Source organism: Dromiciops gliroides, chromosome 4, assembly GCF_019393635.1.
Source record: "Dromiciops gliroides isolate mDroGli1 chromosome 4, mDroGli1.pri, whole genome shotgun sequence".
NCBI lineage: Eukaryota > Metazoa > Chordata > Mammalia > Microbiotheria > Microbiotheriidae > Dromiciops > Dromiciops gliroides.
The window spans coordinates 461,902,586-461,924,251 of NC_057864.1; the positions used below are offsets into that span (position 1 = coordinate 461,902,586).

At 51.7% G+C, this 21,666-nt stretch overlaps 3 protein-coding genes across 4 annotated transcripts; 1 reads left to right on the top strand and 2 right to left on the bottom strand.

Moving 5' to 3' along the window:
• Positions 1-375: 375 nt before the first annotated feature.
• POLDIP2 (DNA polymerase delta interacting protein 2) lies at positions 376-8,215 on the bottom strand. The gene is made up of 11 exons (XM_043964466.1): positions 7,964-8,215; positions 5,406-5,487; positions 4,405-4,502; positions 3,870-3,966; positions 3,580-3,655; positions 3,076-3,183; positions 2,733-2,869; positions 2,289-2,315; positions 1,932-2,057; positions 1,451-1,530; positions 376-852 (listed from the first exon to the last, which is right to left on the bottom strand). The coding sequence occupies exons 1-11, from the start codon at positions 8,119-8,121 to the stop codon at positions 738-740; spliced, it is 1,104 nt and encodes a 367-aa protein (XP_043820401.1). The 5' UTR covers positions 8,122-8,215; the 3' UTR covers positions 376-737.
• Positions 8,216-8,286: 71 nt separating this feature from the next.
• On the top strand, positions 8,287-13,760 carry TMEM199 (transmembrane protein 199). The gene is made up of 6 exons (XM_043964468.1): positions 8,287-8,546; positions 9,243-9,316; positions 9,486-9,575; positions 11,248-11,290; positions 11,521-11,633; positions 12,046-13,760. The coding sequence occupies exons 1-6, from the start codon at positions 8,333-8,335 to the stop codon at positions 12,139-12,141; spliced, it is 630 nt and encodes a 209-aa protein (XP_043820403.1). The 5' UTR covers positions 8,287-8,332; the 3' UTR covers positions 12,142-13,760.
• A 1,077-nt stretch (positions 13,761-14,837) lies between these two features.
• On the bottom strand, positions 14,838-17,469 carry SEBOX (SEBOX homeobox). Of its 2 annotated transcripts, none has more exons than XM_043962916.1 (3): positions 17,315-17,469; positions 16,492-16,652; positions 14,838-16,292 (listed from the first exon to the last, which is right to left on the bottom strand). In XM_043962916.1, the coding sequence occupies exons 1-3, from the start codon at positions 17,391-17,393 to the stop codon at positions 15,903-15,905; spliced, it is 630 nt and encodes a 209-aa protein (XP_043818851.1). In that variant the 5' UTR covers positions 17,394-17,469; the 3' UTR covers positions 14,838-15,902. The 2 variants fall into 2 exon arrangements, with proteins under 2 accessions (XP_043818851.1, XP_043818850.1); XM_043962915.1 differs by having other exon boundaries at positions 17,282-17,469.
• Positions 17,470-21,666: the final 4,197 nt, after the last annotated feature.

A 21,666-nucleotide genomic window follows, 5' to 3' on the forward strand; every position in this document is an offset into this window, starting at 1 on the left:
TCAGTTCTGTCGATCCTAATCACTGGAGTTAACCCAGCATCCCCTTTTATGATTCCTTTTCCGCATTGGTCCGGGAATCCAAATCGCTAACCAACCCTAGTCCCAGAAACCATGGGTCGCCTGTATCCTCAAAAGCCCAAGAAAAGCGGAGGGGCAGTGTCTAAAAGCCCTCAGCCAGTAGCTGGCCCAGTGGACTTCTCTGTGTCCCTTGACTGGAGACCAGTGGGAAAGAACTCTAGCCTGGCTTCATCCTTACTCCACATCGACTGAGGTCGGGTGTGCCCAGGTCTGACAGCATTTTAACCACACACCCCAAGCCGGCAAGGTGGTTTCTTTGGTGCTGGAAGGGGCCGAGCCGATGCCATGATGCAGAAATGGAGAGGATGGCCAGGCGTGCACTGATTTATTGACCAAACCTCACACTCCAAAGCAACTCCTAGAATGGGCAGGGGGGGGGGCTATCCCTCCTGTCTCCTGTGGCAGCCAAACAGGGTGGGCTCCTGCTTGGAAAGGTTTACCAAGACACAGTACGGGCAGGGCAGGAAAGGCTGGTTTTGGAGGAGCCCAATGTGGGTCTTCAGAGAAAACAATCACACAACCCAAAAAACTACAACCAAATAGAACAAATTACAAAAGATGCCAAGCCCACGGTGGCCCATGAGAAGGGAAAGAAGAGCCCAGTGCTCTGCGGGTCACTCTTCAGGCAGGCCACAGCCGGGCATGGATCCTGAGCTGCCCTACCAGTGAAGGCCAGAAGGGGGTGTTTTCTCATCCTTATTGCTCTCCAGGGAGAAGGGGGGGATTCGGACATCGAAATGAGATCCATCAGGCCTCTCAAAGCGGAAGGTGCCCCTAGAAGACAAGAAAGAATCTAGCTAAAGGGGAGCCTTGGCCTAAGCCTCTCGAGCTCATTAGGAATCCCACTTTCCTGGCTAAGGAATAAGTATGGGGAAAAGGAGTCCAAAGCTCTCACCTCCCCAGCTTAACCAACCTACACCTACACATTCAGCATACCTGGGAGTCTTCCAACAGTCTTGTTCTAGGCTCTTAACCTGTGGTTCATGACTTTTTTTTTTTTAAACACTGACAACTATATTCCAATAGAATTATCTTCCTTTGGAATCCTGTGCATTTTATGCATTTGAAAACACTGAGGGCTTCTCCAGCCCTTCCAAAGGGGTCCTGCCCTAGACTCTGACTTCCTCAAGTGTCTGCTGGATTGCAATGAGAAGGCAAGGCCTGCAGGGGGAGCCAATGAGAGCATCAGAGCTCCTGCCCCAGCCCTTGGCGCCCAAGACTCAAGCAGATCAGGAGAGGCTGGAAACCTCCTCCCAGGAATGCTCTTCGCTCCCACTCAGGACTCGCAACATATCAGTGGGGGGCCCAGAGCTGAGCTCGGGGAGGTGAGCACTGCCCGGCACGGTATCCGTGCCAGGAGGGGTTCACTCACCACATGTGCCCGCTGGAGGCCTGCAAAGACACATGGCTGCTGTACTGGAAAGCAGGCTGTTCTTTGGATAAGACGGGCTCCTAGGGGTTCAAGAGAAATGGGCAGAATCAGGGGAGGGGCTGACACTTAGACCGACTGACTCTTCTCTGTCTATGGCCATCCAAGCCACCAGGGCCCCAAAGCCTCTATTAGAGTCTCCAGACCCAGAGCATTTCCACCAGAGGAGTGGACACGCTGGTGCCTCCCTCCCGCCCCCCACCCTGGTAGCAGCTCAGACGACCCCACTGGTAAAGGCTTGTTAAATGGATGCACAAGATTCCTGGTGCCCAAACCCCACCCCCGACTTCAAGCTGGGACATCAATAAGGTGTCTGCCAGAAGTTCCGTCATCCAAAGCTAACCCCAAACCAGCTTATAAAGAGAAAGGTAAGAGGTAGCAGGGGTTAAGAAGTGCCACCAGGAAGGGCAGTTCTCGACCTTACCCTGCCCACCACGCCTCGGCCTCGCACTGTCTCCAACGTGCCAGACAAGCTGAATATCCTCCAGTGACGCTCCCGGAGCTGTACCACGTCACTGTCCAGGTTTTCCAAACGGATACAATAGCGCCACTGCCCGGAGAAGGAAAGGGTTAGGACCCGGGGGGTGGGAAGGCAGCGGCTGGGCCTGTTAGAACCTCTCCTCAGACCCCACCCACGTCCCCTTCTGTTTCTCCCCTCCCTCCCCAGAGTCACAGGCAACAACAACGCCCTAGAGCCCAACATGACTCTCTCCATCCCTCTTCTGAGCATCGTCACCACCTCCCCTGCCCTGAAGGCTTCACAAGAAGAAAAACTACTTACCCAGTAGACATGGGAATTCTGGGCCTCCTAAGGAGAGAAGCACAAAGACCATGAGGATGGTCAAACAGAGACCATGTCTGCTGGGGGAGGGGGTGGGGGATCAAAAGGCAACTCCAAGGGAACCACGGAGGTGCCACTGGTGAATGGGACCTGAGGCCAAGAGCCAGACAGCTCCTCTCTAGGGTAGACCCTCACATACATCGTCGTCCAGAGGCCGCCCATTACCTAAGCATCTGCTGACTGTGCGGCCATCACCAAGATGCAAAGGAAGGAGGGACAGAGAAGTAGCCCAGAGGAGGCGGCAGGAGCTCAGCCAGGTGCAGAAGGGCTGCTCTGGGCCAGCTGTACCAAGTCAGCACACAGGAGGTGCTGGAGAACATGGCACAGCCCCGGGAATAGCACAGAAGATGAGTCCTGGCAGAGGGAGGCAGGGTGGGGACATACCCTCATGCCCATGTAGAAGGGGATGACAGTGACACGGATGTTCTCGGTAGTTTCCCGATGGACGTCGGACAGCTCCAGCCAGGGGTGATTCTTCTCCTGCCACGCACGAAGGGTCTCTCGAGCCACAAAGGGTGGAACTGGGAGAGGAGGGAACCCACCAGCTGCCAGGAGGCCTGTGCTTTCAGGTCCCAGCCCCCAAGCGTTCCCTCACCGGAGGGTCCTCCCCACCTCTGCAGACACATGCCCCTGCTCAGGCAGACACTAGGATGCAGGAGGAGCAAGTGAGGTGCACTGAGCGCAAGCTCTAAGCCCCACCCACCCAGGTCTCTCCAGGGGCCAGTACCTTTTGATTGCTCGTAGAGGAGAAATCTTTCAAACAGCTCATGTTGGATGGGGACCTGGTCAGTGGATGTGTACGGGAGGATGTCCTCATGGCTGACGTAGTCCAATCCTAGGGAAGAAAGCCAGGGAGCCCAGTGAGCCCCACAGAAGGGGCTCCTCCAAGGGCATAGCTGCCCAGACTGTGTCCAGGGGGATCAGGTCCGTGCCCATCACTCCCTGGGACTCTTCCTTTCATTAGCACAAGTATATAAACTCGGCTCCCAATGGGGAGGGGCCTTTGATGCTCTGGAGCAGGCCTAGAGAGCTGATGAGTGGGCTGGCCCATTCAGTTTCCTCTTCCCTGGGCAGTGCCTCCCACTGAGTTGAGCTTAGTATCAGCATTCTGCTACATGAAGGCATTTCTGGAAGACTCCTAGGCATGCCCCAGTATCTTGCCCTTCCCAAGGATCCCTTCCCAACCTGCAGGGGCCAAGGGGGAGGGGAGCTCAGACTTTCCATCCCCTACCTGGTATGGCATAAAGGGCTCGACTATCATCATGGTTGGCCAAGAACGTCACAGCTTCTGTCTGAGATCTCTGAGACTGAGGCAAGAGAGAAGTTAGGGGGCTGCTCTCTGCGTGCCCACACGGTGAGGGACTTCATGCCCCGGCTTGGTTCTGGGAAGGACTAAGGCTCTGCTCTCCCATCCTGCTCCCACCATGCATACCTGCTGTCTCCACTAAAGGTTTCAGTCGGGGGGCACTGGTCTGTCCCTTGGCTGAGGGAATCCAGGGCCCAATATCCTTCCGCACTTACTATGTGTGGGCAGTCCCGGGCATCAATCAGCACCTGGTAGTATGTATGGGTTTTGCCTTTCACCTCCTTGGAGCCATGGCCAGCTGGGTTCTCTGTTCTGGGTATGGGAGAGAGGTTTCAGCACAGCAACAGCCCCTGAGGATTCTGGAACCCACTTCTATAGGGTTGGGATGGGGTGGAGAGCCGGGGAACCAGCAGAAACCGTAGCCTCCAAACGAGCTCCCCTCCCAAAGGCAAGCACCTCTGAAGGCACTCCAGCGACGGCTCAGAACCATTTGGCTAGAAGCTGAATCCAGTGACACAGACGATGCTCTCCCGGGAGCTGGCTACTAGGCACTGAGGACATCTGTTGGTGCAGCTCAGGCCTTCCTTTCTGTCTCTCTGCCACTTAGCATTCTTGTCCCCATCACCCAGTGATGTCACCAGAGCACTCAGGCACCCTTTCCATCCCCCCAGGACTCATCGCTAGGTGCTTTTCTCCCTCCAGACCACTCCCAGGCACCACTCATGAGACAAACACGGCAGGGATGCTTACTTTTCTGGGGCAGTGGAAGCCACATCCCGGTCGTATAACCTGGCCTGCCAGGGAAACAGGACGACCCCTCGGTACCCAAATACACTATGAAGAAAGAGCTGCAAGGGAAGAAGAGCGCCATGAGCACACACAGGTGTGGCCACCACCTCAGCCTCAGGACGGTATACAGGCAAGAGTCACTTAGTTCAAAGGCACCAAGCAGAGGCGACAGGGAGGAAGAGATGACCACCCAGACTGGGATGACTGTGCCCTTCAAAGCCGGGTGGCAAAGAACCCTGAGATCACTCCCCTCCTGGACATATTCAAGGGACTTTCCTCCACCTGCATCTCAGTCCTCTAAGCCATCCCTCCATACACTTAAGTGGAGGAGCCCTGGGCAAGTCACTTCCCCCCTCAGTCTGTTTCCTCATCTGTAAAATGAGCATACTGGCAGCCCCTGCCTCTGAGAGCTGTTGTGAGGACAGAACAAAGTGTTCTGGACACCTGAGAGCACTAAACAAGGGCTGGCTGCTATTATCATCATTCAGGCAGCTGGGGCCCAGAGGAGAGTGCACCAGGCCTGAAGGCAGGAAGACCAGCGTCTGCATCCAGCCTCAGACACTCACTAGTGGTGTCACTCTGGGCAAGTCACTTCCTCCTGTTTGCCTGTTTCTTCATCTGGAAAATGAGCTGGAGAAGGGAATAGCAAAGCACCCCAGTGTTTCTATCAAGAAACCCCAAATGGGGTCACAAAGAGTCAGATGTTAAAGGACTCAAACAAGAATGATCACCGTTGTCACACACTCTGCTGATCTTATCCCACCTTAGCACACTGGTACATGTGCGGCGCAGCGGAAGCCAGAAGCCCCACCCCAATCTAAGAGCAGCTACTGCTCTGGCCTGGGCCCGAGTACTAGCCTAGTCATTAGGCACCTCCAGAAAACTCACCCCTTAGGAAACCAGCCAAAGCATCATGACTATGAATGGGGACCCCAGCAGCCCTTGCCCCTCCCTGTACTCACCTGGCCCGTCTCGTATTTCCCATTCTGCTTTGGCACTTCAAATACGCCAACTGTTTCCAGCACTTTGCCCTCTGGTCGATTTCTGAAGAGAAGAGCAGAAGAGCATCAAAGTGAACAGCTGGGGGAGCTCTGTCCGTCAGGAGAAATTACTGAGATACTGAGCTTGAGAACACAGCAAGCTAAGTGGGGATGACCTGAAGATACCAAGGACCACATGGCAGGGGGCATGGAGAAGATCTGAGCTCCAATCCAACCTCAGACCCTTACTGGCTGTGGGACCTCAGTTTTCTCCACTGTTAGACGGAGATAATAACAGCACCTACCTCACAGGGTTATTGTGAGGATCTGAAAAGGGCTGGGCCCAGTGACGGTCATGCAGCAGGGCTCTATGAAGGCTCTACATCAGGACCACGCACAGCTCCCTGGTGCCCAGGCCCAATTCTAGGCATTGCTGCCCATCTAACCCTCTCAGTTTCCAGCCCATGGGCTCTGGGGATGCCTCCCAGGCTCCTTCATCAGAAGACAAGGTCTTAGAGCTCTCCTGTCCCACCCCAGCCACGACCCTCCCCTGCAGGACACCCTCCATCTCCACAGACACCCCCACACACACACACAACAGGAGGCACAAGGAAGCCTGGGAGTCCTTCTGTCGCCTCCGGCCATGCTTTAGACCGCAGAGAAGTCAACACCCAAGCATGGGAGACCCATGCTGTTCAGGCCTATGAATTAAGCCAAGAAACTATGGCCAGAAAAGGGCACAGGCTACAGACACACTGGCTCTGGAAGCCCTGCTTTTAAATACTGCTTCAGGTGCCCACCGTGTGACACAACCACCCTGAGCCTGTTTCCTCATCTGTAAAATGGGGGAGTTGGACTCAGGGGTCTCTGAGCTGCCTCCTAGCTCCAATGTGATCCTCCAATCCCCCTGCAGGCTTCCTCTGAGACCCTGGCACATGGGCACCCTAAGGGCCATGCCAACCACAGACCTTAATAAACACTGAATCGTCTGCCTCTTAGGGCCCCCCATCACCCCCCCCAATCAACAAGAATTTACCCAGCACCCACTACATGCTTGGCACCAAAAATGAACCTGGGCCTGTCTCCAGGGAACTTAGCTTTTACCTGCCTACTATGTGCTAAGAACAATGACTGTAAAACAGAAACCAAGATGTCGGGGCTCCAGCAGCAGAGGTGCTCCTGCCTCTTGATCCAGGAAGCAGCTCCAACTTAACAGAACGCCTCCTCTCCCCCAGGCTCTGGCCAGCGCCCACCATCCAAAGGGCCCAGCGTCACTTCTCTCCCTCAGTGACCACACTGACCACTCTTAGCTGTAACTCCCCACACAGCTCAGGCCTGAGCATGGGCCCACTCAGGAGCAAGGCTCTGCCGTGGCTCCCTACTCCTCCCCAGATCAAGCCCCTCCTAACCTCACCCCTTCCAAACCTCCAGACTTCCCACACCTCACTCCCTCCTCCCCATTCCTAAACCAGCATGCTTGCCATTCTCAAACCTGTCATCTCGGTGCCTCTGAGCAGGCTGACCTCAATCCTCAGCCCCCTCAACTCTACCTCTACTTTCCCTTCTTTCTTCTGCAGGAAGCCTTCCGAACTCCCCCACACTAGCTCTCCCCATCAAACTGGGGGCTCCACGGGGGCGAGTTATCTCTTGCTCTTCTGTCACCCTAGCACTTAACACAGGGCCTGGTGCCCAGTGGGTACTTAATGAATGCTGGTCGTCTGACCGTGTTAGGTGCTGGGGATGCCATGACACACACACTAACTAGCTGGGTGACTTTGGGCAGAGCAGTTAGCTTCTCAGAGACCACGAGTTGGCTCTTTCTACAAGGCTGAGTTATAAAAACAAAAGTCCCCACATTCTCAAGGGGCTTCCTACCAGGCTCTGTGCTAGGAGCCGGGCTGGGAGGCTACCTAACCTTCTGGGATTCCAGGGTCTAGAATCCAGACCTAAAAAACAGTTTCTACCCTCAAGGGGCTTGTGTTCTGCTTATCTAAGGGCCAAGCACCGGGTCCTAAAAGCAGAAACAAAGTAGTCCCCATCTCTCAGAGCGTAACCCTAAACGTTACTTCATGGTCCAGGCACTGGGGATAGAAGTCCAAAGCCAGCAGGGCCTGCCCTCCTAAAGCTTACACTGCACTCGTCTATTACCGCAGGGTCCCGGCACCGGCCTGGGCGGGCGCCGTACAGCCAAATCCAAAGCCAGCAGGGCCTGCCCTCCTAAAGCTTACACTCCACTCGTCTATTACCGCAGGGTCCCGGCACCGGCCTGGGCGCCGTACAGCCAAATCCAAAGCCAGCAGGGCCTGCCCTCCTAAAGCTTACACTCCACTCGTCCGTCGCCGAATGGCCAACAGGCCAAGCCGGCCCCTGAGGCCGGGCGGGCGAAAACAAGCCGGTTCCCGCACCCAAAGAGCTCACGAGCCCTGTCCTCCGGGAGCTTCTGTTAGACCCGCCCCGAAACAGAAACCCCGAAAAAAACAACTTTTCAGGGGAGGGGCCTTCGGAGCCCAGGTCCCGCCCCCTCCCGCCCCCCACCTCACCGGGAGGAGAGGTGTCTCCGCGCCGTGGCTGCGGCCGGGGTCGCCGGGGGAAAGGTCGCGAGGAGCCGCAGCGCCCGGGCCCCCGCCAGCGGCCGGGACCACCAGCAGCAGCAGCGGCCGCCCACGGCCAGGGCCCGCCGGGCCACACAGCCCGCCATGTCGGGCGCCTGGGCCGCCGCGGACGCGCGGACTCGGTCACGGTCACAGACACGGATGCCGACGTGAACGCCGACGCGGGTCCCTGCGCACCGCCTCCGCCGCGCCGCGCCCCGCCCCCGACCCACAGGGCCCCGCGCGCTGCGGCCGCTCTAGGGCTCCCCCGGAAGTTCTCGGTAGCCCCGCCTCCGGTCACCTGAGGCCCGACTCAACATGGCGTCCTCCGTGCGCGCCGGGGAACGGTTGAGGAGGGCTCTGGGCCCCGGAGGGGAGCTGGAGGCGGCGCGCCTGCCCGGAGAGCTGCGGGCGCGGCTGGAGGCGGCCCTGAAGAAGAAGAAGAAGGCTTCCGGGGCCGAGGGCGAAGACCTCAGGCCGTTGGTGCCCTTCCGCCTGCTCCGAGAGCTGCACGAGCACCTCAGGGAGCAGGGTGAGCGCTCCGAGCCGGGCCCTGTACGAGTGCGCTGTGCGGGGGTGGAGTGGAGGGGATCACCACGTGCCCCCCGCCCCGAGAAGGCAAACTGGCCGAGCTGCATGTGGAGGACCCGAGTTCGAATTCTGCCCCCGTCTGAATCCCCCGCCCTGCTGCTCCCTGCCTGGGCGAGTCACCTGTACTTTATTTCCTGCATTAGAAAACCTGTTTGGGACAGCTAGGTGGCGCAGTGGATAAAGCATTGTCCCTGGATTCAGGAGGACCTGAGTTCAAATGCGGACTCAGATCCTTGACACTTACTAGCTGTGTGACCCTGGGCAAGTCACTTAACCCCCATTGCCCTGCAAGAAAGAAAGAAAGAAAAATCTGGTTGTGGGGCAGGGTCTCAGGCGGCCCAGGGCCCATGGCATGGTCTGGGCCAGACCTCTGAGACCCGGCCCCCTCGGTAGTTCCTTCCATACCCCAAATCGGCCCCCACCTTTTCAGTCTCCTGCCCCTCTCCCAGGTACAAGCGTCCTCTTTCACATGAGGTTCAAGCGTCTCGCTTATTCGAACCCCCGAGGACTCCCGACCCTCCCCAGTACTCACCCACCCCCCCCCAGGAGCGCGGTGGGAGGGGGTCTGACACCAGCATGAGGGGCTGCCGTCCCCTCTCCCCTCCTTGGTGAACCCCTGCAAATCTTCCCTTCCCAGGCTCCCCTCTCTTTCTTCATGAGCTCCTGGAGGGCAGCGAGATCCATCTCCCCGAGGTGGTGAGACCCCCCAGGGTATGTAGTGGAGGTGACGGGGGAGGGGGCCGAGCCCTCGAGGCTCTCCTAGGATATCTTCGGCAGAGGACTATCCTAATCCCCACCAGGGGCAGGAGAGGCGGGGAGAGGCCTGGGAGGCCGGAGGGGGCTCAGGGTTCATGCTCGCCCTTTGGTCCTTCTGCCCCAGAATCCGGAGCTGGTCGCCCGCCTGGAGCGCATCAAGGTGCAGCTGGCCAACGAGGAGTACAAGCGCATCACCCGAAATGTGTCAGGCCAGGTGAGGGCTGGGGCCCGGGCTGAGAGGGACCAAGCGCCTGTGGCTTCTGCCTCCTGGGTTCTCTGGGGGGAGTGGAAGTCCCTTCACTCAAAGATTTCCCAATCTGTTGGGAAAGAAAAACAAAAAATACAGTTAAACCATATTTGAAGATGAGTTTGGTTATGGCTCTGAAACAAACAAACAAAACATTTCAGCATTCAATCTTTTTCTTTTTTAGTTTTCAACCCTTGTTTTTGTTTTTATAAGATTTCGAGTCCCAAATTTGTCTTCCCCTCCCCAAGACAGAAAACAATCTGATATAGTTTGTATATGTACAGTCACATTAAACATTTCTGCATTAGTCATGCTGTGAAAAAAGAAACAGCAAAAGGAAAAAACCTCAAAAAAAAAGTAGAAACAGTATGGTTCAATCTGCATTCAGACTTCATAGTTCTTTCTCTGGACGTGGAGAGCATTTTCCATCACGAGTCCTTTGGCATTGTCTTGGGTCATTGCACTGCTGAGAAGAGCCAAGTCTGTCACAGTTGATCATCACACAGTGCTGTTATCACAGTGTGCGATGTGCTCTTGGTTCTGCTCAGGTCACTCAGCATCAGTCCACTTAAGTCTTTCCAGGTTTTTCTGAAATCTGCCTTCAGCTTTAAATCTTTCCTTCACCAAACAGGAGTTCCTTAGCTTCACTCAGGATAGAGACAGAAATGGATTTTAAAATTCATCTATTAAGTCGATGGTTCAGACTGGACAAAGGCCAGCTGAACAGAGGTTAAACTGAGTGGAACCTTGGAAATGGAGGGTGTATTGATGCTCCCAGTGGATTCATTGTAAAAGGGATGCAGCACAGGGCAGTTGCGTTCCTTTTGGCCCCTGGAGATCTGTTCTAGCCACCAGAGGGCTCTTCATTTCAAGGATGAACGATGCCTCACTTTTTTTAATTAATTTTTTTAATAGCTTTTCATATGTTATTTTTTTTTGTTCCTCATAACAATTCTGTAAAATAAAGCAGAGAATATGGTGTCTCCATTTTACAGATGGGAAGACAAACTCAGAAAAATCATGGTTCGGTTGAGGTTGAATAATATTTATTGTGTGCTGGGCACTGGGAAGCAGATCTTTTTTTAAAAGGAGACAGTACCTGCCTCCAGGGAGCTTACGTTCTAGTAAAAGGTTTACCAAGGACTTTCTTCACAGTTCTCTGACATGGCAGTTACAAGTATTATTACTCCCATTTTGCAGGTGAAGAAGCTAAGGCCCAGATTTAGTAACTCCGCTGCTCATGTCAGAGCTAGGATTAGAACCCAGATCTCCTCCCTCTTTCTCCTTGACTCAGCTGCCTCACAGGCCTCTTAGCTAGCAAGTGACCAAGTCAACTGATATTAACCAGGAGCGGGGAGGGAGGGCAGGATTCAATTCACTTAAACCTTTGAAGGCAAAATCTGGGGCAGAGCTCCCTGCTGTGTAACATGGGCTCCCCTGTGCCCTGAGCACGTCTGTGTCCACAAGCTCTGACTCAGTGACCTGATGATAAATGGGAGATCTGTAACCTAACCCCAAGTGTCAGGGGCAGAAAGTTCAAGCTAGCAATGAGCAAGAGTGGGAGGGGTGTCCTCTCAGATGAAAAGTCCCTGAGATGCCCCTGCACTGTGGCGTCCCATCCTCCTTTTCTTCCTCCCAGGCTTCAAGGAAGAATGGCACTCTAGCTGACTTTGGACGGCAAGGTGAGATACTCCTCGAAGGCATGGGGCAGGAAACTAGAGTCACCACCACGATCACGCCCTTCTCCCATAGGAGAAGCCCAATCACTCTGAGAACACCCTGAGTTGTCTGAGATCCCTTCTAAGGGAGAGCTAGTGGAGGTGGGGGCTGTGCGTGCGTGCGTGCGTGGTTCCTGCATCGAAGAAAAGGATATGACCCTGAGCTCTCTGTTCCATCTCCCTTTGGCTCACAGTGAGGTCAGTGAAGGCAGTGGTCATCACCATCTTCAATTTCATTGTCACTGTGGCAGCAGCTTTTGCCTGCACCTACCTAGGAAGCCAGTACATCTTCTCAGAAATGGCAGCGGTAAGGGGGCATTGGGCTTGAGGGTCAGTGTGGGGCAGGGAGGAGAGGGGGGGATATGAGGTGCTGGTATACACATGGGAAATGGGAGAAGGGTGATGGCCAGTCTTCAAATGAATAATGCATACACACACACACAGAGAAATATTCTCATGCATATACGTGTATGTGTATATATGTGAGTGTGTACACACATATATCTACATGCATGTGTACACACCTATACACATATATTTTAAGGGTGAGCAATAGTCCCAAGAGAAATGGCCTTCTGCTATTCCTGTGTCTCCTGCTCAGAAATGGGAAGGCACCAAGATCTGATCCATGCTCTGTGGGATTGGGGGAGAGAAAGAGAGGAGAATTTCCAGGGCCCACATCTGGTGGTCTCTTTCATGCCACTGTTTCTCTCTTGCAGAGGGTGCTGGCTGCAGTGATTGTCGCCTCCGTGGTGGGTCTGGCTGAGCTCTATATCATGGTCCGGGCCATGGAAGGAGAACTGGGAGAGCTTTAACAAGGGCTCTGCCCCCACTGATATGAAGTGTGTTTTCGGGAGCCGGGGGAGACTTTGCTCTGTCTTCTTTTTTTCCAACTTTACCCCAAGAGGCCACACCTGCCAGCCCAATTTGAGGACCTCAGCCATCCATGTCACTCACCATGCACAACATTTGCTCCTCCACACGTGGCCTTGTATTAAGGGCCAAGGAAGCAGGCCAGGGCTGCCACCGAGCTGCCTCATCCTTGCCCCAGTCCCCAAATCGAATGCTGTCTTAGCTTTTGATACAAACCCAGCATCAGAACATCACAGGGCAACTGTCATGGCTCACTCCAAGGTGGGACCCATTTGGACTGAAAATGGAACAGCGGAGAATACCAAGGCAGGAAAACCCCTTCAGATCCAGCCTTTGCCAGGGCCTTGTGCTGATTTATCTTCTACCTTTTTATTGACCCTGAGATTTCTTCTTGCCCTTCCTCTCATCCATCTTTGCTTGTTTGTATATATGTTTCCCTCCCTTCCATGTCTTTGAGTGTTCTGCCTTCACAGCACCATGTTCTCTGGCTCTTCTTGTATTCAGGGGAAATGGCTTCTATGAATCTTCTCTAGCCAAAAAGAACATTCAGTCAGTTCTGTTATAATGCCCATTTTGAAAAATGTGAATTTGTTCCAATGTGATTGATATATTCGGGAATAATTAGAGCAGAACACAGATTTTGTGTTTGCATATGAGCCATTTCATCTAAGAAAAACTTGCCTCTTCACAATAACTCACCCTTTAAATCTGGCCTCAGACACTTGACACTTACTAGCCGTGTGTGACCTTGGGCAAGTCAGTTAGCCTTCATTGCCCCCCCACCAAAAAAATAAATAAATAAATAAATTAGCACAACGACTCACCCTTCCAACACTCACTTCCACAAGGAAATGTCAGGTCTTTTTCAAGGTGAGGTGTCCTCTCTCTTATGGTGCAGTGCAAGCTACGGGCTGGTCTGTCTCTACCTCTTCCCCAAGGCCCTCCCCTCCATCCACCGAAACCACCCTCTCCCCAGCAAAAACGACTCTGCCAACCTGGCTCCCATGAGAATAGGGTCCCATAGGAGCATCAGCCTGAGGCTGCAGACCCCACTGCTATTTATTGTAGTACTTATGTATTTCTTAACTATTCAATGTGTATAAAACCATTTTTACTAGGTTCCTACTTTTTTAATGTCAGTGATGAAGCTTTTGAGCGTTGTCCTCCTAACTCCATTTTCCCATATGCTCTAGGTTTTATTGCAAGATTTTTGCATTGCATTGTGAGTTTTAAGCACACGTGTCAAAACATCTTCCAGTTTTGTGGATTCTGTGTCCAAAGTAGCCTCTGTGGTGGCTTAGTATATGAGAAAAGGTATATTTGGGTGTGTACACAGGCTGTTTCTGTATATATGGAGTATGCATAAAGTTCTCAGCGAATTCTTATTTCACACCCTGTTACCCAGAGGCTCCCATCAATAGGAGGACTTTAAACTGTCCTGCTGCCCACAGAATTCAGCTCCAACAAGAAATTTTTGTCCTTAAAAGCTGTTTGCAGTTTGTTTTGTCATGTCCCAATAGGATTTATACAAGCTACACCGTTAAAGTTTAAATAAAAAACTCAAAAGACTAGACTGTGCTGCACAAATGTTTGGGTATTTAGCTCATCACCCTCCTGTTCTCAGGGAAATGTTTATTGCTGGGCAGCTGTACTGCCCTGGGGTCCTACAGCATGCCACAGAGTATTCTGAGGGGAGTGGGTCTCCAGCCTTTGTTCCTGCTCTGTGTGACCGTGTCCTTTGGGTATCTGACAATAATATCATCTGTTACCTCACCTTCGTTTCTGGATGGATCCCTCTCCATCCCATCCCCAGCAGCCCCTCTGAACTGAACAACCATTCCCTGGTTTTGTCCCCACCATCTGCCATCTTTTGAGGAGGGTGGGAGGTTCTTATTTTCATAGAAGAGTGCTTCTGACCCTGGTATGCTGGTAAGCAATACCGAGGTCTGCCAGATACGGATGGGTGCTTTGTAAAATTCCCTCCCCTTTGTTTTGTAAACCTATGCAAGAGCAGGTCTTCTCTGACTCCAGTGGGACGGTTTTCCTTAGTGATCTGTCCCCCCGGCCATATATTCCTCTCTCCTAATACATCTCTTTTTATTTAAAAACAAAGAAAAGAAAGAAAAAGAGGGAGAAATCCAGGGGAGGAGAGCAATCTGTTCTCCTGACTTAGGAAGGCTACATCAGTCAGAAGAGCTTGGTCACCGGTTGGCCCGTGTTTCACCATCCCCATCCAAGATCTCCCAGGGAAGAAGATCAGAGGAATGTACTTCCTTTGGTTTAAGCCGAAGGGAACTACTGGGGAAGCCGGGACAGCTTGTATCTGTCCACCCTGTGGGGTGTCCCTGGGGCCCACAGAGAATAGGGGAGGTGATTATGGGAAATGAAATCCCTCCTTTTCTTCAGTATCCATCAGCCAGAGCCCCGGCCCCTCTGATAAAACATCCTCCTAAGTCCCTTCCAATACTAGGGGATCTGTGTTGTAACCTGGCCCTATTAAGGGATTAGGCAATGGAGATAAATTCCCTTTCTGCCCCATCTCCACTGCAGCCACCACCACCACCACACCACCCCCCAGCCACTCATTTGCAAAACAGCTCCAGATTAAGGTAGAGGGGTTTGGTTTTATTTGGGAGATTAGTTGGTATTACAGATGATGGATGGTCTGATGCACACCACCCTCCCCTTCCCATACCCCTTCATGTGCAGGCTCCTCTGGCTGGTGTCAGGTGGGCCTGGGAGCCTTGGGTCAGAGCACTTCTAATTCAAATCCAGATAAGCTCAGGGCCCTGGATTTCTCTTTATTACTTTAATAATATTCCCTCTGCAGAAAAAAATGATATTTCTCCCTCTGGTCACAGAGGTGCCATGGTCCAGATTAATTTGTGCAGTGAGGGGGAGAGGGTTGGGGATGAAGGAGGGGGAGGTTAACCCTCTGTGAACTGGACCACAGTATCCCTGGGCCAGCTGTTGTCACCACCAGCCAGAAAGTGGAGAGATGGGAAGAGCATTCTAATTGCCCAGCTCTCTCTGCTTACATTTGGATTTTAATTAAGTGATGTCGGGGAGGGGGTGAGAGAGAAATGGACATCTGCCTTCAGTGAATGGGGGCAGAAGGCTCAGCTGGAGAGTTGAGGAGCTCGGGAATGGATGTGTCATCCACAATGACCACCCGATCACCCAATCCTTCCCAAAGGAATCTCTCACCCACAGTTGTCCTGCCGCAGGGGGCCATAGGTATGTGGTCTCCATCAGGGCCTGTTGTATGTGATAGCAGGGTTCCTTGGATGTATGGGGTTGTACTAGATCCCTGGGTGATTGTGATGGAGCATGGTGTCACTGAGGTCTGTGCTCCCAGGTGGTGGACAATGCATGGAGAAGGCTGGCCTCCTGGGGAGAGGCCTGGCCCGTTCACAAAAGAATGTGCCATCCTTAAGACCCATCTATGCCTGCATCTTTAGCTGATTCCCTGCCCCTGAACTTCCCCCATGTATACTCAGCCCAGCTCTCCTTACTGGGTCTTGGGGGTGATAGGGAAAGGAGGAAAGAAACCTAAGCCAGACTTCCCCCTCACTTAAGTCTTATATAGGGAAGGGGGCTGAGCAGGGAACTGGCTACCGATGATGTGGAGGGTTTCCACAGGGTCAAGGAAAAAAGAGTTCATCCTAGCACGAGAGAAGAGGAAAGATGCCCGGGTTCCACATTAGGCATCATCCAAGTTAGTGACAGTGGCTGCATTATAGATAAGGTCAGAGAGGCTGCCCAGAGAGGTCTGGGTGGCACCGCGTTCCCATCGGGGGAGTGGCCCTGGAGGCTTGGACACCCCCCCAGGTGGGCCTGCCCCCCCAGGGCCCAATACCTTGACCCTCACACCACTGTGCCCTGGGGCCAGGCCAAGAGCCGGACCGAAGGTCAGCCGACCCGAGCTGGGGTCCCTGTCATGTGGTGAGGAGTGTCCCCGGCTCTCAGGGTCCTGGGAATGCAGAGGGTTATTGGCCGGAGGGAGAGTTCCCGGGGGATCCTCAGTCCAGGAGCTCAGCCCTTCTGGCTTCCTGCCCTTAATTCTCCGGGCCCGACGGTTCTGAAACCAAACCTGGGAATCAAGAAGGAGAATTAATTCCAGCTTCTATCTCCATTCCCAGAAGGAAAGAAAAACCCCTCACAAAGCAGGCTCTGGGGGTGGGCTGGCCCAGACACAAAGGAGCACCGACCTGACCCAGGAGTCCTGTTTCCCAGCTCTTTGAAGGAGGTTGGAGAGGGGTAGGTAGAAAGGGAAGGGCAGGCAGTTTCACCTGGATTTTGGCCTCAGGAAGCCGGGTGAGCCGTGCCAAGCGCTCTCTGGTCCCAATGTCTGGGTAAGGCCGGGCTGCAAACACCCTCTCTAGCTCTAGCAGCTGCCCACGGCTAAATGTTGTACGCTTCCGCCGTCGGGTGCTTGGCACCGGGGCACGACCTGGCGAGGAAATGGCATAAGGGTAAGGCCAGGACGGCTGTAGACATTCACCTATAAACTGATCCCCTTCTAGTACTCCTCCCTCTCCCCCATTTCCCTTCCCCCTTCCAACTTTCCCTTTAATCTCAAAACTCACTCCTAAAGTTCTCCCAATTTCCCCTCCAACTCTCTCTCCAATCACCCATTCTCCATCTTTCAACACCCAATTTCCCTTAATCTTTCCCCTTTGAGCCCCTCCCAATGTCCCCCTTCCCTACCCTCCCATTCTCAGTACCTCAACCCTCCCTTCCAACCCCACAATCTCCCCACCATCCTCCCCTGCAACTTCAGATCTGTCTTTCCCCTTGCAGCCCCCGTCTACTCATCCCCTCTATTCAACCTGTCGATCTCTCCCCTCTTCTCTTCAACCCTCAATCCCCCCCTCTTTCTCCTTGAACTCAACAACCTCTACATCCTCTCCTAAGTCTCCAAGATTCTTCACCATCAAATTTCTCATCATCCCTCCCAACTCTATGTTCAGTCTTCTCCGACTCCCTCCTTCATTTATCCACAAAAGCTCTTTTTATCTCTGCCCCCTTCTTCATGAGGCTCCCCCATCTTATCACACACACACACCAAGCTCCACCAACCTCCCTCTTCTCTTGGATCCCCTTCAGCCCCACCTGCCTCTGAGGCATCCATCGGACGAGCGATCGTTTCCCCTACTGGGGAGTCAAGCATTGAGTTGAGGAGTCTGGCCATGACTGGGGTCTGCCTTGAGCTCCCTTCGGGGTCCTATCTTTCCCTGGCCCAGCAGAGCTCTCAGAGGTTCCTCCTCCTCTGCTCTCCCTCAGCCCTGGACAACTGAACTACCTCCTCCTCCCCCAGCTTTGGCTTTTATCCTGCTCAGCCTAACCCTGCCCCGCCTCTGAAATGAGAAGGGTGGCAATGCCTGGAATCCCCTCTGCAGATCTGGCCCCTTCCTGGGAAGGAGGCATAGAGATCTCAGGTGGGTGGGAGATCACAGGGTTCTGAATGCAAAGGCTGGAGAGGGGGGGAAAGGAAGGGGACTGGGGGAGGGATAGGGGTGATGAAGGAGCTTAGAGGGAAGGGGGACTCCCTCTCCTTCTATCTTGCACCACCAACCTGCTAAAGAATCTTTGCCGAATTGCCTCACCAACCCTTCTCTTCAATAATAATAGCTAGCATTTATGTGGCATTTCAAGTTTGGCAAGCCCTTCCCAGATGTCCCATCAGACCCTCACAGCAACCCTCTTAGGGAGGCACTGTTTTTGTCCTCATTCTGCAGATGGGGTCCCCAGGATCAATAGCTAAGGAAGTCACTGAAGCAGGCTCTAAACTCTTCTTTCTGATTCCCAGCCCAACAGTCAATCTATCTGCCCACCGTACCACCTAATAGTTAACACTCATAATAGCACTCTGAAGCTTGCAAAGCAGTGTGTGACTGCATGTGCATGCGTGTGTGTGTGTGTGTGTGTGTGTGTGTGTGTGTGTGTGTGTGTGTGTGTGTGTGGTCTCATTTGATCTTCAGAATAACCCTGGGAGGTAAGGGCTATGCTGATCCCCATTTTACCCATAAATGCCTATTGACTGACTCACTGATAAAGGAACCCAACACCCCCATCAGCCATAATCTGCCTTCAATCCCCACCACTCTACTGAAGCTGCCCTTTCTCTGGTCCCCAGGGACCACTTGATCACTGTGTCATCCTCCTTGATCTTGAAGCGTTCTACACTGCTGCCCACCCTCTCCTACGACATACTCTCTCCTCCCTTGGTTTCCATGACACTGCTCTCTCCTAATGCTCTTCCTACTTCTCCAAATTCTCCTCCTTTCTCTTCTCCCATGTCTCCTTTTCTTACTGACCCCTTGACCCAGGAGTCCCCCTGGGTTGGTTCTGTTCTTTCCTCTCTTCTCTTCTCTCACCACCCACTCATCCTCTTGGGTCTCATGCAGTCCCATAACTTTGATTATTATCCCTACATGATGGTTAATGATTCTCCTTGCTCTTCCCAGGGTTCCCAAATCTACATCTATCCAACCAATATTTATTTTTTGTTTGTTTTGGGTTTTTTTTTTTCAGTGAGGCAATTGGGGTTAAGTGACTTGCCCAGGGTCACACAGCTAGTACATGTTAAGTGTCTGAGGCCGATTTTGAACTCAGGTACTCCTGACTCCAGGACCAGTGCTCTATCCACCTAGCTGCCTCCAAACAATCTTAATTGCCTGCACTATCGATGACCTCCACCTGGCTGTGCCCTCTTCATCCCAAATTCAGCACAACCACAACAGAACTCATCCCCCCCCCCCCCCCCGGGCAAAATCCACTTGATTCTAAACTTCCCTGTTTTCATCCATAATAATACCATCCTCCCAGCCACCCAGCTCAAAACTTTGCAGTTTTGAGTCCTTCCTCTCCTTCACCTCCCGTATCCATTTGCTCTCAAGTGACTTTCTCATGGCCACACAAATAATACAAGCCAGAGTGGAGGTTTGAACCCATTAAACTCTGATTTCCATTTTGCTATGCTATTTTCCACTTTTCCCTAGTCTATGGTACACAGAAAGAGCTTAATGAGTGTTTGTTGACTCGACTATAGCAATAGCTATTCATTGGTCTCCTTAGAGACATAGATTTGTGGCTGGAAAAGACCTTAGAGGTCATCTAATCCAACCATCTCATTTTACAGAGAAGGAAGCTGGGACCCAAAGAGAAGCCCTAAGATCACAAAGTTAGTAAGTAGCAGAATCAGGATTTGAACTCAGCTCCCTTTAACTACAAAACCAGTGCTCTTTCCACTATAGCACACCATCTCCATACTCTCCATCTAATGGGTTCACCCAGAGGCAGCTAGGTGGCGCAGTGGATAGAGCACCGGCCCTGGATTCAGGAGGACCTGAGTTCAAATCTGGCCTCAGGCCCTTGACACTTACTAGCTGTGTGACCCTGGGCAAGTCACTTAACCCCCATTGCCCCGAAAAAAAAAACAAACAAAAACAATAATGGGTTCACTCAGCTGCTGTTAGTACAACACAATGAATCCTTGATGTGGAGGCACATGATCACAATCCAAATTCCATATCAGCCCTCATTTTAAGCCATGTTAAAACCTGCAAAACTTTGTCATTCTTCATGACCCAATGTCACCTCCTCCATGAAGCTTTCCCTTGGCCAGAAGGGAGTTTATAGAACTTTAGATCGGATCAGTTCACAGCTCCACCAACAATGCATTAGTGGAGCTGTGAAATGATCCAACCATTCTGGAGAGCAATTTGGAATTATGCCCAAAGGGTGATAAAGCTGTCCATACCCTTTGACCCAGCAATACCACTTTTGGGTCTTTTTCCCAAAGAAATCATGGAAAGGGGAAAGGGACCCACATGTACAAAAATATTTATAGCTGCTCTTTATGCGGTGGCAAGGAATTGGAAGTGGAGGAGATGCCCATCAATTGGGGAATGGCTGGACAAGTTGTGGTATATGAATACAATGGAATACTATTGTGCTGTAAGAAACGAAGAGCAGGAGAAGTTCAGAGAAACCTGGAGGATCCTGCGTGGGCTGATGATGACTGAGATGAGCAGAACCAGAAAAACATTGTACATAGTATCATCAACATTGAGTGTTGATCTACTGTGATGGACTATATTCTTCTCACCAAAGCAATGGTACAGAAGAGTTCCAGGGAACTCGTGATAGAAGAGGATCTCCAAATCCAAGAAAAAAAAAAAAAAGAACTGTGGAGTATGGATGCTGAATAAACCATACTATTTCTTTTGGTTTGGGTGCTGTTGTTTTTTTCTATTTTGAGGTTTTTCATCATTGCTCTGATTTTTCTCTTATAACATGACTAATGCAGAAATAGGATTAATGTTATTATGTGTATATATATACATATATATATTTTATATATATATGTATATATATATAAAACCTATATCAGATTACCTGCTGCCTAGGGGAGGGGGCAGGGAGGGGAGGGAGGGAGAGAAACCTGAAATTGTAAAGCTTGTATAAACAAAAGTTGAGAACTATCTTTACATGTAACGGGGGGAAAAATAAAATACTTTATTAATTTAAAAAAAAAAGAACTTTAGGTCAAGTGAAATAAACTAGGTGGTATAGTGGGTAGAGAGTTGGACTTGGAATCAGGAACCTGAATTCAAATTCTGCCTCCTGTACATTATTAGCTGTCACTTAATCACTCTCAGCCTCAGTTTCCACAAATATAAAAGGAAGGGTGATAGGTGAAGAATGTTAACTCTAGGTAGATCTCCTCCCTCAGATCCCCACACACAATAGGCATCTATCCTGGCATCCCTCAAGAATATCACCTCATATCTCCCAGAGTTGTGTGCAAAGTGTTTCACCAACCTTAAATCACTATGTAAATATCACTTAATGTCAAGGGGGTTTTATGAGGGGGGAGGGGGTTTGTTAGTTTTTACTGGAGTAGATGAAATGAAGAGAGTTTTTTGGGCAGAGACATAAGCAAAAGTTAGAGTGGGGCAGGTGATGCTGGGGAAGAGTAATAAATCCCGTTTGGGGAGACAACTGAGGAGCTGAGGATGTCACTTTCTTCCCTTATAAAATGATGTGTTTAGATTAGGAAGTCTTTACGGAAGGTAGGGGAAAGGCCCTATTGAAAAACAATAGTGTAGGGGGCAGCTAGGTGGCGCTGCAGTGGATAAAGCACCGGCCCTGGATTCAGGAGCACCTGAGTTCAAATTCAGCTGCAGACACTTGACACTTACCGGTTGTGTGACCCTGGGAAAGTCACTTAACCCCCCATAGCCCCGCAAAAAGAAAAGAAAAACAATAGTGTTATAAAAACAAGATATTAACAAAAATAATGATAGTAATTTAATCATTAAATATATTAATAATAGTAAGTTAGTAAAATAGTATAATAGTAATTTATTCATAGTAATAAAAGTTTGCAGTATTACATTAGCTTTCACATGATAGCTGCTAGTAAAGTTTTTTGATCAAAAAGAAGAGGTTTGAACATA

Bases quoted from the DNA above. Each gene is read 5' to 3' on its own strand.
- TMEM199 (XM_043964468.1), top strand. From the start codon at position 8,333: ATGGCGTCCTCCGTGCGCGCCGGGGAACGGTTGAGGAGGGCTCTGGGC. The intron at 9,576-11,247 runs GTGAGGGCTGGG...TCTTCCTCCCAG, and splicing joins CCCGAAATGTGTCAGGCCAG to GCTTCAAGGAAGAATGGCAC. The intron at 11,634-12,045 runs GTAAGGGGGCAT...TCTCTCTTGCAG, and splicing joins TCTTCTCAGAAATGGCAGCG to AGGGTGCTGGCTGCAGTGAT.
- SEBOX (XM_043962915.1), bottom strand. From the start codon at position 17,393: ATGGCCAGACTCCTCAACTCAATGCTTGACTCCCCAGTAGGGGAAACG. The intron at 16,653-17,281 runs GTTGGTGGAGCT...TTTCCTCGCCAG, and splicing joins GGATCCAAGAGAAGAGGGAG to GTCGTGCCCCGGTGCCAAGC. The intron at 16,293-16,491 runs GTGAAACTGCCT...CTTGATTCCCAG, and splicing joins TTCCTGAGGCCAAAATCCAG to GTTTGGTTTCAGAACCGTCG.
- POLDIP2 (XM_043964466.1), bottom strand. From the start codon at position 8,121: ATGGCGGGCTGTGTGGCCCGGCGGGCCCTGGCCGTGGGCGGCCGCTGC. The intron at 1,531-1,931 runs GTAAGGTCGAGA...TTGAACCCCTAG, and splicing joins GCCGAGGCGTGGTGGGCAGG to GAGCCCGTCTTATCCAAAGA. The intron at 853-1,450 runs GTGAGTGAACCC...CTTGTCTTCTAG, and splicing joins GCCTCCAGCGGGCACATGTG to GGGCACCTTCCGCTTTGAGA.